General features: G+C 37.6%; 1 protein-coding gene across 2 annotated transcripts in view; it reads right to left on the reverse strand.

Annotated features, from left to right (window-relative positions):
* Positions 1-14,485, reverse strand: part of LCLAT1 (lysocardiolipin acyltransferase 1) — a 112,799-nt gene that overhangs the window by 58,425 nt on the left and 39,889 nt on the right. The window contains exons 4-5 of one of the 2 annotated variants that reach the window (XM_066316315.1): positions 14,255-14,453; positions 1,057-1,203 (exon numbers count right to left, since the gene is read on the reverse strand). In XM_066316315.1, coding sequence (XP_066172412.1) covers positions 1,057-1,203; positions 14,255-14,453 — 346 coding nt within the window. The remainder of the gene's footprint in view (positions 1-1,056; positions 1,204-14,254; positions 14,454-14,485) is intronic. The other variant, XM_066316316.1, reaches the window with a different exon arrangement.

The following is a 14,485-nucleotide window of genomic DNA, read 5'->3' on the forward strand; positions in this document are numbered from 1 at the left end:
TCCTTCTTCCTAACTTCAGATACAAGATAACCAATTCAACAAGAGGTATCATGTGAAGCAGTCCAAAAATGTTCAATGCATTTATCTTCTTTAAGGAAGGCTGACCAAGTGATGACAATTCCCTACAATGTGATAGCATCTGAATACTACACACATACCTATTTTAAGCATATTTGGAATACAGAAGAAAAAATAACATCATATGCTGGTTATTTTTATACCATGTCTAGTAGCTACCGATGTGGCTTTGCAATAAAATACGATTTGAGAATATCGGCAATGGAAAGTATAGCAAAAATCTTTTAAATAAGCTAAAAGTTAAAAGCTTAATTGCAATTGATTTTCTATTTAAAGAAAGTGCACATCAAATCAGGCATCACGCTGGAGGCATGAACTACCATAGAACATTCTTACAATATTTGCTTTCATAGGCACTTGAGTTGTCTTCAACATTGATTAACAGCTTCCTAATGATGCCGTAAGATACCTGTATTAAGGTAGATGTTTGATTAAAAATTAATACTACAGTGTCAAACTCATTACATTTACATCTATGTAAATCTCAACATTTGTTTTACAGAGATATTTCCCCTATAGAGGTGAATACAAACTATTTACAGTGCTTACATGGCCTAAGGAACAAATATCTCCATATTGCTCTCTTAAAACATTAGGCAAGAAATCAAACAGAATCATTAATCCTTTTCAATCACTCTTCACAGGTAAGAAATTATTTTGTCACAGTAATTCAGGGTCTTGAAACCTGCTTTTGCTAATGCAGTGTATGTACAGTACAGTACTGACCAAAAAAAAGCAGTGTCAATCATCAGATGCTTTGCAACATAAATTATTTCAGGAAGACTGGCAAAGTCTCCCAGTAGAACTACCTTTGTGCCCCTCACATGAATCAGCACATTGTTTGATCATTTACTATCATTTCTACTGTCCATGAGAACCAAGTCTTGCTCCTGCCTTGGACTTTCTTAAACTCTTTCCATAAACAAAAAAGAACTTCCATGTTGAACATACCCTGAGAAGATGACAAATGCAGCCTACCTGTGAGATCAGTTCCCTCTGGAAAGATGAGGAGTTGTAGCGGTTCATGAATGTCACAGAAATAATCCAGCATTTTTTCAAAGTGATTCTTGTCATCTTCCCACTTTCTCTGAACAAAAACAAAGGCTGCAACCTGCATCGCCCAGCCTAAAGTTTAAAAAAATACACCTTTAGCAACATTTCACTCTGGCACTTCTACAGTGTCTGTTATTCCAAAGAATTTTATAAATCATGTTAGACCCAATCTGCTGCCCACCTGTCCTCAACTCTGAGAGCACTTGATTACCTTGTGAAAAATGTTCTGGATTGAAAAAAAAAAAAAAAAAAAAGGCATAAATGCATTCAAAACTCAAGTTACCAGACCAAGAATAGGGTCAATGCTGTCCTGAAATGAGATTGTGGCGAGGTGGGGGTTGATCTCTTCTCCCAGGTAACATGCACCAAGACAAGAGGAAATGGCTTTAAGTTGCACCAGGCTTAGATTGGATATTAGGAAAAATTTCTTCACCAAGAGAGTTGTAATGCTAGCCCTTCGAACAAGCTGCCCAGAGAAGTGTTTGTGTCACCCTCCCTGGGAGTATTTAAAAGCTGTGTAGATGTGCTGCTTAAGGGTGCAGTGCTTAGGGATGTGCTCAGACTTGATAATCTTAAAGGTCTTTTCCAACATAAACAATGCCATGACTCTCTGAGGTGAAGCATTTAAAACCAGAAAGTATCTGTTCCTTGGAGAGTTTCATTACATATACCTCCTCATAATTTTCATTACTCACAGAAAAAAATACGAAGCTTTTTTTCACACTTGATTATAGAATAAAAAACCCAGTATTATATATATCTATTTGTTTGTATTAATACACACGAAGATTTGAAGCCTGGCGTCCAACTGACAATGTAATGCAGTGAAGTAAGTGCAACTGCTGCTGAGCCTGCAGTTTAGGGGTCACACCCCATTATCTTCAGTAGATATTCTTGGCTCTTTTTGGCACAAGTACATAGTGTACAGTGTATCACATAATATTACAAGCTCTGTCCATTAGCTCACACAGCAGGATGAAAAAGCAGGGCTTCAGCTCTACCATATGCATAAGATGCTCCCTTCCTAAACAGGGCTCAGAAGAGCATGACATTGCCTTGCCACTGCACTTGGCCAGCTTATACCTCATCAGAAAACCTGCAGAGAGATCCTGCACATCAAAGGGAAAACATGACAGCTGCTCACTCTCCTTTTTGCTCACCACCATTCTCAAAGCCTGTTTTTCCTTTGCTGGTGACTTACAGCATGTTATTCTTGCCCTTCATTTCAACTCCTCTTTACAGGATTCCTTTATATTCTGTTCATAGCAGTATCTCTACAAGGACCATATGCTAGATAACTACTTATTAAAGTCACTCACTTATCAACTTTGTAAGCCATTTGGCCTGGACAACACATTAACTTGCTGCATTATCTCTTCTGTACTGGTTAGAAACATTAATTGTGTTGTTAAAGACTTGTGACCTGTGTTATGGGGTAAGTACTCTAATTTTAAAATCAGTTAAACAGATGAAACATGAATAACTAACATGCTGTCTGCAATCTGGACCTAGTGCATCTCAGATATCCAGATAATCAATGATATTCAGGTAATTGAATACTAGAAGTGGTTACATGACTTAAGAAAAGAAATGCCCAGAATGCAGTCTCAGCAAATCTTTTCATATTTGCATACTATATTTGTGAAAAACCCTTTGTAAAGGAAATTCAACTTTAACCATAACATTTTATGTGCATTTATGCACCTATCACATTCCCACATCTGCAATATTAAGAAATGTCAGTACAGCATTATTAACAGAGGCTATCCATGTTTAAACAAATTGCTTGCAGGCAAAAAAAGCCCCAAAGATACATTTTACAGTAACTTTAAAGTAACTGATGCGATTTAACTAGCTATCTTTTGGCATGTAATAATCTCCTATTGTTACAATACATGGCACAAAATATTGGTGCCACCAGTATTTGAAATTGAACTAATCAGGGCTTCATTTCCACACTAGTGTTATATAAAGAGGACATCTTTTAATACCAAGTGGTGCCCAAGCATTTGGTTCCTCTGGAAGATAGGTGGAGACTGCACAACGCTGCATAAGGGGAAGTTCAGATTGGGTATTAGGAAAAGGTTCTTCACTGAAAGGGTAGTCAGTCACCACAGCATCTCACCTGGCAGAGTTCAAAGAGCACCTGACTGATGCTCCTGATCATGATTTGGCTTTAGGCAGTCCTGTGAGGAGCAGGGAGCTGGACTTGATGGTCCTTATGGGCCTCTCATGACTTGAGATGCTTCATCTGGTACCAAATTCATAAAAATGCACAATGCAAAGGACAATATCCCTCTGAGCAGAAACAGAGATGCCTTGAACCATACCATTTACAGATGCTCCACAGGACAGAGTGGAAAAATACAGAGATTAGTAAAATTCTGCTGGGGTTTCAGTGTTTTCCAATCGTTCTTAGCCCTCAGCCCAGACCTTTTGTGTATTTTACGGACACTACCCCTAAGTTAGTATATGGAAACTTGTGTTGTGCTAAGCCATTTTATTGTGTGGTATCACACATCAGGCCTAAATTATTCAGTTCTTGTGTTCTCATTGCAGCATAGTCTGTAGCCTGAAAGAATGGAAGCAAAAAGGAAAATAAACACTCACTTAAAGAAGCCTGCTCATACTTCCCCAGGTCAGCAGCTCCTTAGGAGTGATTCTGATCCATAACAAAGGAAATATAGAAAAACCTGCCAGATCCCATCTTCTCTGCTACCCTTCTTCATGCAGCACAAGGCTTTAAATTATATCAAAACTTGCACATAAACTCACTCCAGCTATCATTCTTCAACAGCACTATGAGCATCATATTATAAACACCTTTAGCTACTAACAAAAGATGCTGCCTGGGTGACTTGTACTTTACCTGACTAAACTGCATAAAGCAGAGGATAGAGTGCAGTAGTTTCCATTCCTGCTCTAAGTGGTGGTGTTATATATGGGCTATGAATAATTAAACAGAAGCAGTAATGTAATGACAGTACAATATCAGGGAGAAGGAGTGAGAAAGGAGTTGGGAGGCATCCAGTTTTTAAGATAAACAACAGGTTTGATTTTCTAACCTTTCCAATAAATAACATCCAGTGTTCTGGAAGAATGTGTCTACTTTTAAGTGTATATCTAATTAGATAAAACAGTCCTGACTGTTCAAATAAGAAGAAATTATCTAACAGCTGGATCACTAAGAGTAAAGGACCCAGGTTTCTCCCTGACTAACCCCAGCACAGCACACTGGGCCAAGCTATCTTACCATTGATGCCAGTCGAAGAATTTCCACATTTGCTCATGCTTCAAGGCCTCCAGGCAACAAAACTGTGAATTCCTGATTTCTATAAAGCCCTGGTTCATGCACCAGTGGGGACAGTGCCTGCTGTTCACGTGCTGTACTACCCCAACAGAGTCAAGTGGGAAAAGAAAATCCTTTTGTCTGCCTTTGAGCAAAGCAAAAGCAGTTCTTGCCTTGATTTCCATTCCAGTGTGTCTCCATCGTGCTGCTGCAGAAACATGTTACAAGTCCAAGACATAATGTGGGAGCCAAATGTGAATGCATGGGAAAATGGGAGGAATTCAGTAAATCAATGGGCAAAATGAAAGGTTTTGATAATCAGTAATATTTATGAAAAAGCAGCAGAAGGCAGTCCCTTCTAATGTGCAGCCTGCAGTAAGACTTGCTATTCAGTTTAGGTTAACACATTGTTCAACAACATGAAATATATTTTGCTCTCTTTGCACAGCATTTCTGGTTGTCTAAAAGCTCCTGGACAACAGGAATTTTCCTAGCAAAGGCAGCATTTACTTGACTGGGGAAAAATGGCTGCCTTTGGATTTGCAAATTCTTAAGAAATCATTGATGACAAGAACACAGCAGAGAAAGAACAAAGCTAAAGAAACCATAACAATGCACATCCATTTCTTTGCTAAAATAATCTTATCGGAGCCGACATTTTGGATGACGAGTGTTGCTTGGAAAGGCATACAAAAAGCATCACACTGCACAGCTCTTGTTCCAAATTGCTAAACAGCAGTGCAAAAACCGACCAGAGAGAATAGCTAGCCACACTGACCTTTACATCAACTTTTCAGAGCTGAAAAAATAAACGAGCAGCTTAAAATCTCTAGGAACACAGACACAGTAATGATATGTATCCTATTAGGATGTAATTCTGTGCAGAAAAAAAAAAGCGCTTGCACAAAAAGAAAAGCCTGCTATTGAAACAGAGAGATGTGCTGTACATCAGAATTGCCTCATTGCCTTGGGGATAAAGAGAACTACAGCTTATGCAGGTTGAGAATTTGCAGCATTGTATTAAAAATGCTAACTCCAAGTCTAAAGCTTTTTAAATTCCAAGACCCTGCACTTCTATTTTCCGCATCCCAAAATCCTTTAGAAGAAAACAACACTTGAAGCTGAAATTTCCTTAGTGTGTTTTCATTGTAAAGGTAATTTGGAAGTAAGCAGATACCAAAGATGGATGTGAAAATGAACAAAAGAGAGAAAGTGCTGAGTTGTGCCAAAAAAAAAAAATCTTTGTTTGGTTTTGTATCACAATTTTATGTACATAACCTCAGAAATTAGATATCCCCCAAAATGTAACATCTCAAAGGGAGGTATTATGGCAGATACTGAAAGCAAACATACACATACCCCCCTCAAAGAAATGGCATCTATGTATGTTACTGGTAGCAATGTAACAGAACAATTAATAATACTAAGCCCCCTGCAAATGAATTCAATAAATGATTCAAAATTACAGAAACAAGTAGGAAGGCAAAAGGCCTAACTATGGGGTTTGCTATTATATTCATCCATCCTCTCTCTTTTCTACAACCGGATTATTCACTGTTTTTCCATAGCACTATCTTGATCAAAAATAAAAGCCTTACTGAGAGTGCCTGTATTCAACAGGGGTCTGGTCCTGATCAGGGCTTTTGAGGCATCAGGGAACCAGACATCCAGGCTCAGTGAGGGAAATCACTGGGAAGCTCATGATCCCACTGTACACAAATAATTGGGCCCATTAACAGTTTGTTACTCAAAGTGTTTTGCTGCATAAAATTACCACAAGGCAACAAGTATGCAGTTCTGAATGTCCCCTATTTCAAAGATCTGTGGGTACTGAAAAGATGCTGGCACACAGAAGATCACACAGGAAGCCAGGGCATAAAGTTATGGTGCATATACACTGCTGAGTTTTAATCAGTATAGACTCATAAGCACATTTCTGCAAATTCAATTAGAATTGGGCATTCTGCTGTTGTTCCTATTTCCTAGATAGTTTTATGTCTAAAAGGCCAAAGCAAATTAATTTTTTTTTATATTTAATGTAATGGTTTAAGAGCAGAAACTAGAAAAATAAAGAAAAAAATGCTTCTTGAAACAATCTTGTAAAGTACAATCTCTGCTCCTGGCAAGTTTTTTAACCATGCTTGTTTCCAACAATTTATTTAATAGGAGTATAATTAATTGAATGATTACTATCTGATTGGGTGAATTCTTTAAGCAAATTATAAGATAAACTAAGAGATAAAATTCACAAATACAAATTCACAGCAGTGCTCCTGGTTTTATAGTGAATCATCTGATTCAGTCTGTTTGTTAATTTGATTCAATCTGTGAGGTGTCCATTTAAAAACCACCATGCATTTGCTATTGCTTTGCCCTAACAGACTCTGAACATTAATCTACATCTGTTTTAAAATTATTTTTCCAGTCATGTCCAGTTTATGTTCAGATTATATATTTCATATATATATCCCTATGTAGTCGACCATGCATTCTAGAGAATATAATCTCTTTCAATGTATGTGGAGCCTAACCAATATGTTTTTTTTTCCTTACTAAAACAATTAACAAAACAGCAATGTTAGAAACACAGATTTTCAATGTAAATGAAAAAAACCAAAAATATTCTGGTCTTGCTCTGATTGGCTAGTTTTATCTTTGGCTTCCCCATAGTTCTCATGCATTTATTTCAGTAACAAATTATTCTAAATCTTATGTTCATTTACATTACATTAATGCTTTCTGCATTACCTTTGCTCTTCTTCATTCTCTTGTGAAAGAATATAGGATGTGCCAGTACAAACCCCTGCTTTAGCTTACTGTTTACGTAGAACACAATTAGAAGCTTCTTCAAACAAGGTCTGCAGTACAAGATTTCCTTGTCAGGGCAAGAACAATGTTGTCAACAAGATAGACATAGGAGTCTGTGTCTCAACTGTGAGAATATAACTGTGGAACCTTCCAGAAAGAATACTCCATTGAAGAATTGGTATCTCTCAGCCAAGGAACACACACAAAGCACGTGAAAGCATGTGGGAAAAAACTCATTACAGTAGTGGCAAGATATGAGTGTATATAAAGCACCCAGAGATATACCATCCTCTTGGAAAATATTCTTGCAATATTGAGTACCTTAACCGTGGTTCGGAAGGATGTTATTTGGACACTTCATGTTTGAAAATTCATTTCATTTCCTAAATTATGCCATTTTTATAGAATATGGACAATTAGATGATTAACTTTTCCATTATATTAGTGCTACTTACAAAATGCTATAAATGTCATTATGGACTATTAAACCTCTTTGGTTACGGTTTGTATCTTAAATTTTATTTTTAATTTTATTTGATTTGATGCACTGTGTAAAGTAAGAGTAACATAACAGAACATAACATCAACCAAAAGTAAAGCAAAGGCTCTGGGATGGCTGGAAAGTAGCATTTTTTCATGCATTTTAAAAATACATCAACACAGTGAAACAGCACATGAAAACCTAAATATTAAAAAAGATGAGTCTTGCTCAATATGTATCTGGAGAAAAGCCCCACGTCACTCCAAAATCTCCAAAGACATGAAGGAAAAAAAACCCAGTTATGAGACTGTGAGGAAGAACAAGCAGGCTCTACCAAACAGTGTAAGACTCTCCCATGGATGTGTCATCTGAACTGCCAGTCAAGAAGGGAGAGAGATTCTACAACGAAATACCTCTTCCAAAGGCCTGCATCCTCTTCAGATGCTTCATCTCCCCCATGGAGGACCATGAAAAGAACCCACACTGAAGAGCTGAGCTGTACAGCTGCTGAATAACAGCAGATAACAGCAAAGGAATGCAAGTCGGGAAAACATGCCAACCTAATTCTGCTCTTATTCGTTCTGTGAGCTTGGACAAAACAACCTCTCCCTCCATCACTTATTGCCTGTATAATGGGGAGAATGAAAGTAGTTAGCATCTGATCTCACACTTTTTATGTGCATTTTGGAGAGGGAAAAGGAGAGAACAAATGGAGTCATTATATAGAAAGGGTAAGGAAAGTTTAATGGAATACAGGCTTGTTGGCTTTGGTTGTGGGATTTTTTTTTTTCCCTGACAGAGGTGGGAGAAACCTATTATGCCTTTCCTGGATGAGACAAGCTGAGAAACAGGCCCCTAAGCTTTTCTTCCCTACCAAAGAAAAAAAAAAAAAAAAGGCATATATGTTATAGCAAACTTAAGCTGCATTTCTGCTGCAAAGTAATAATCCTTCATTCACACTTAAAACTTCAAGAGAGACTTCACCAGGAATAACTGGTAGAATAACAATTGTACTTGCCATTGGAGAGCATGCTTTTCAGCTTCTACTTTCAAAATCACGTAGGATAACAACTCCATGGTAATTAAGTCTAGCAGCTCATAATTGAATTGCTAGAAGACAAAACATCACAGCTCCTCGAAATTCTAATGTAAGATACTTCACACAGGAACTATACTAAAAAGTTCAGTAGGCTATGGTTTTAATCTTTTTAACTAATACACTTGATTGGCAGGAATTTTAATGTAAATCAGCTATAGATTTGCTTTTGCCTGAGCAAAGAAGATTTATGCTGAAACATCTCCATCCCTACCTATGGAAGTAGCTGTGGCAGCACAAACACTTCCACGCCAATATAAATGTGTACAGATCCTCCACAGAGTGCTGCTTTAGCTGTACTCCAATCGAGTTAAGTGTTAAAATTTTCTAGGCTTAGTGACAACAATATTTTACTCCATGGTTGCTGATCCATCATAGCTGTCGGTGTGCATGCACTTAGCCTGTGGCAAAGACAGGACAATTTGAGTTGTTTTGCCCTGCTTCATTGAAAACCAAGATGACTCAAATTACTTTGAGCTTGCTTCAGGCGAGGCTCACGCACTTGGACAGCTATAATGGATCAACTGACATGTAGTAGAAGATTGGTGGGGCTAAGCCCAGTGCTGAAATAGAGCAAACGTCCTTTTTTTTTTCCCCTGGCATTTAACTTGAGCCTTTGAGAGCTACAACGTGTGAGTGAACAGATGAGTGAAAAACAACTAAAAAGCTCCTACATCTTGCAATCTTCTCTGAGAGCAATGCTAGCCACAGAATAACTTGAATCCAGAGATGAAGATCTGGACAGAGTTACTCAGTTGTCTCTGCTCCTAACTACTCCAGGCTTGTCAACTTTGCTTATTCTCTTCTTTCTTGGTCATCTTGTCCTTTCCTCACCTGCTCCTATCTCAATCTGCTTCAACTACAATTCCCTCCTTTACCACCTTAGTGAGCCTTTTCAAAACAGGGAAGCCTTCCAAGATATGTCCATCAATGGTGCCTGCAACACCTGCATACTTTACATGCGTACACTGAATTATGATAGTATTTATCTTTTCCATCTGCACTACACAAAACTAGAATTGATATTATCTCATGTGGCAGCCATGCACTGACATTAGTCCCTGTGGTTACCTTCTCTCACTTTTCCATAAATTTACCTGATAGCGCTCAAATTAACCCCAAATTTCAATTTAGTTTTCACATACATGTTGAGGCATATTTAACCATTAAAATTCAAATATTACTGTAAGCTCATCCAACACATTTAAATTGTCCACCATTAAAACACATACTCATTCCCACTGAAGTCTTACTTGTTGGTGAGACAGGAAAAGCCTACAAATATGATTGCCTGGCAAGAGATACTAAAAATATAAAACCTGTGAGTGAAATAGAAATGAAAGCTGGTTTTGAGATGTAGGCATGCCAGGCAGGAAGACAGCGATTAGCTGGTGATGGGTTGGATGGTAGTAAACGAAGGAGCTTGAGGGAGTAGCCCCCAAAGGTATCAGGGAAAAGGTAGATAAGAAAAGCAGTCTCTAGAGTTTAGAATACAGAATGATATGGCAATATAGCAGTTTTCACAGGCTGTATGCAAAGTCTGTAGGTTTTGTATCTTGTGCTGGCTGGTCTATGTAAACCAGAACATTCAACACAGAGATATAATGTATTCTAACAAGGACCTTGCCCTCTTACCTCCCTCTCTTACCCTGCCGTTACCCTACTCTCTCACACCTCTTACTTTACTCTTACCTTACCTCGTTCACTTCCCTTACCCCTGCCACCTCTCTTACGCTGCTCTCATCTCTTACTTCTCACCCCTCTCTCTCTCTCCCCTTGGGGCTTCCCTTCAGCCGAGGCTGGTGGCTGGAGGCAGCCCCTGTTACCCACCACCCTTGCAATAAAACCACAAGTTTCTACAAGTGTCCCAGGTTTGCAGAGTTCCCTCTCCCTGCCGTTCACGGATGCTCCTACACTTACTGGTTATCATAAGAAGACTTTTACAAATGAAACTATTAAGAAAAAAATTTAAAACAATCTCCTAGTCATTATCCAGTCATCTCACACTAGCTTGGTATGTTCCTTGGTACCTACTGCAAGAGTTTGTGTTCCATAGCACATTCTGAACATGACTGCACCATGATCTGTACCACTTCCCAAACTACTCCTAATTAATTGAGAATAGATGAGACTATTAATTGCTCCTATCTATTACAAGTACTGTAGAGAAGTCCTATCATGTCAGACCATGCAGGAAACTGTCAATGCCATTAGAAATTCTCCTTGAAAACTGATACTGCAGAATGTGTCAGTAGCTTCTGATGATGTCAGATGAGAAACTGCAGCAACAGCCAAGAGCAGAGTAGTGCTCCCTGGAGACGCCAGCTTTGGCAAGATGTACCGAAATGCTGCAAGAATGTTTCTGAAATTGAGATTACTGAAACGTAATATCTCTCTTTGAAAACTTTACTGCACACAATTCATCAAGCCAAAGCTACAGTTCCAGGAAGAAAGGACCATCTGTTTTTCTTTGGACTTCTTTTTTTAAAGCCCACCTTTAATCAATTTTAAGTTTTTTTTCATACAGTGGAATGCAAAGAATTAATAACTTAAGAACTAGATAAATGACTCAATGTTTCTCCTTGAAAATGTGAATCCTCTGATTTTAATTATAATTAACTAGAAAATAGCTGCCTACTTGTAATAAAGACTCATTAAATCTGATACCTTTACACTTTTAACCTACAAAGGGGGCCACAAGAACTCTAGATCTATTTCCATTCCCAGCTTTGGCCTTCACCTATCATATATACCACTGGAAAGAGCATAATCTCCCACAGACCTATTTTTACACCCAAATGGGAAATTACTCATGACAACAAAAGTGCTATGCTGAATACAGCAAGGCTTTCAGAAACATGGATATGGAAGGTTTGCATTACAAACCTTATCTTAAGCATAGTTTTAAATTTAATGCCTGTTAGAAAAAAAAAAGCCTTTGAAAGATCACCAAAAAATTACACTGAAAGAAATACGGAATATTCACTCAAATATTTCTGAAACTCAAAGCATGATTACCACTAAGTTAAGATTTATTAGAAGTACCATTTAGCCAGTGTTTCAAACTTTCCTAATCCTGTACATCTGACTATGTATAACTAATCAATATAAATATATGAAAAGACAAAACTGAAATGACGAAAGATGAAATATGGTGAAAAACCATGATGAAAGTAGCTCACTGAATGATCACAAATATATTTTAAATGATCAACATCTAAAGTATCAATTACAGATGCAGTGCACTGAATATGTCTGGTTGATTTCCAAGTGATCTTCTGGCTTTTACAAGCTCATAAAATAAAGCATTTAGTTAAAAACCACAGGACACAACTTAAAAATAAACCCCCAAACCTGGATAAACACTTAATAAGGGTCTATTATATAACACAGCACAGCCCAGAGCAATAAGTGGGAGAAATTCTACTGTCACTGATGGGATTTAGGGTTGTCCTCTTTAGGCACCATTCTCTGTAGTAGATCCTGCCCCAAGAAACTTCATATAGATTCATCTTTTTCCATCAATCTTCATTTAATCTAAGAGTCTCACTTTCCAACAATCCACTAATTACACAGATACACGGAATACTTTATTTTTGCGAGAAAATGCCACCCAAAACTCAGAGACCTGCATTTATAAGGCCTCTTTTTTAGATACACTATATTAATACATAAGCTTATCTTTCAAAATTTTACAACATCAAACCATGGCTTCAGTGAAGGAAGCAGTTAGCTGAACTCTCCTTCTGTGATTAATAACCTCACATTCACAATTTACTGAAAAATAAGCTTTAATTCACAAAACTGCAACCAAAGTCCTCAAAGCTCAGATATTGTGGAGAATTCTTGGGGATCTGGCATAACAACAGTGGTTTATAACACTACTGACCCAGGTGTCAGCTCTACCACCAGAAATTGTCATCCTGCAATGGAAAGAACAGGAGCAAATGTCTGCATGTGTCACCTCTACATCAGAAAGTGGAGGATGAGCCCAGAATTTTGTTAGTGCTGCTACATCAGAACGAAGATGGCATCATGCTCTGCTAATATTGACCTGACATGGATCCATCTGCCTGAGCCCACTGATCAAATCTATTAGATGTGCTCAGTTTATGCAGAAAACTGAGAATTCAATTTAAATATATATATATAGATATATCAATCTCTAAACAACTCCTAACACCCTTTCAGGAACCAAATTTTACCAAGCATAGCTTAGCATCCAAGCTCCTGGAACTGACCTACCAATTTTATTAATGGCATTAATAAGCACACATACATTTTTTTTTTTTTAAATCTCAAGACACATGTTAGTTTTGAAGACAGAAATCTATGAATCTTCCCCATGATACTGCTGATTTAATCTTTTATCATTGCTATAAAAAGTTGCATATGCAGCTGATTCTGAGATTTCAAAACATCTCTGCTGCATAATGAAGATACCTAATATGTATTTTCTTGTTTCCTGTCACATTAAAAGAGATTTGTCTTTTGTCAAGCAAAATTGACCTTAATAAGTGGTTGTGGGGAAAAAAAAGCACATTACCCTGTTGCTGACTGTTACTTAAAGAGCACTAAATGCAGCACAATGCAACAGTGAATGCAATCCAGTGCAACAGTAGGAGAGCTGCTCAGGATGGAATCCTGCCAAAATTATCTGTTCAGATAAATGGCCTGACAAAAGGCAACCATAAATAAGGTTACTCTTTCGACATCATAAAGTTGACGCATATCCTGCCCAAGCTAGCTTTGTATAAAACAGCAAATAAATCTAAGAGATAAATAAAATGCAGAGATGCTTTTATTTCAGATAAGTCTGCCTATTTATTCAGAAACCATTTGTGTAACAATTTTTGGATTATCTGAAACAGTTTCTCTGAATACGTGCAACTCAGACCTCTTTCCAGCCTACATCACTATAAATTCTGATGATTTCATATCCTGCACAGAACATTTTCATAGCCAAGTTCAATTTAAAATTAGTTATTAAAAATAATCATTAACTTTGCAATTGCATATACAACTTTTTTTTTTTTTTAATCCTCACGATAGTACAGATTGAATAATGAAGAAAGAAGCTTGATGAGAACATTTGCAATGGGGTGAAACAGCACCCAAATGCTGAGACTTTGAAAAAACTAAAAATCATTTTTCATCATCCTGAAAAATGCTTCTGGTATGTAAAGTCGAAATATATTTACCTACAAGCAACAGTAGCACATGTAGTATCTTAAAAAAGAAATGCTTAGGCATGTAGTCCAGGTGTCCTCTGGAGATTTATGGCTTAATTGCTCCACATGTCACATATTTTACACCAGTTTTTTTTTTTTGTTTTTTTTTGTAACACTCTGAAACAGAATTTAAACCTATGTCATTTAGCAGGTTATGAACTGTCCTGGACATAATTTAAACATACTTTCCTTTCAAATTACAGGGTTTAGTAACATACCAAATCCCGGAATGCTTTTGAGACTGGATTTGAGACAGATTTTTTCAAGTCTGAGGTAGCTGTATCGCAGCAGGCAGTTCCACAGGAACATCCAGTCCATTCGTGTGCGATGGTTCATGATAATGACACTCCTCTCTCCAGGGACAAATCCATCTCCAGTGACAACCACCTTGGCACCACACACCATTTCCAGCAAGGCCTACAAATAGTATCTTAGTATTATGGCTTTGC

This window comes from Sylvia atricapilla, chromosome 3, assembly GCF_009819655.1.
Source record: "Sylvia atricapilla isolate bSylAtr1 chromosome 3, bSylAtr1.pri, whole genome shotgun sequence".
Taxonomy (NCBI): domain Eukaryota; kingdom Metazoa; phylum Chordata; class Aves; order Passeriformes; family Sylviidae; genus Sylvia; species Sylvia atricapilla.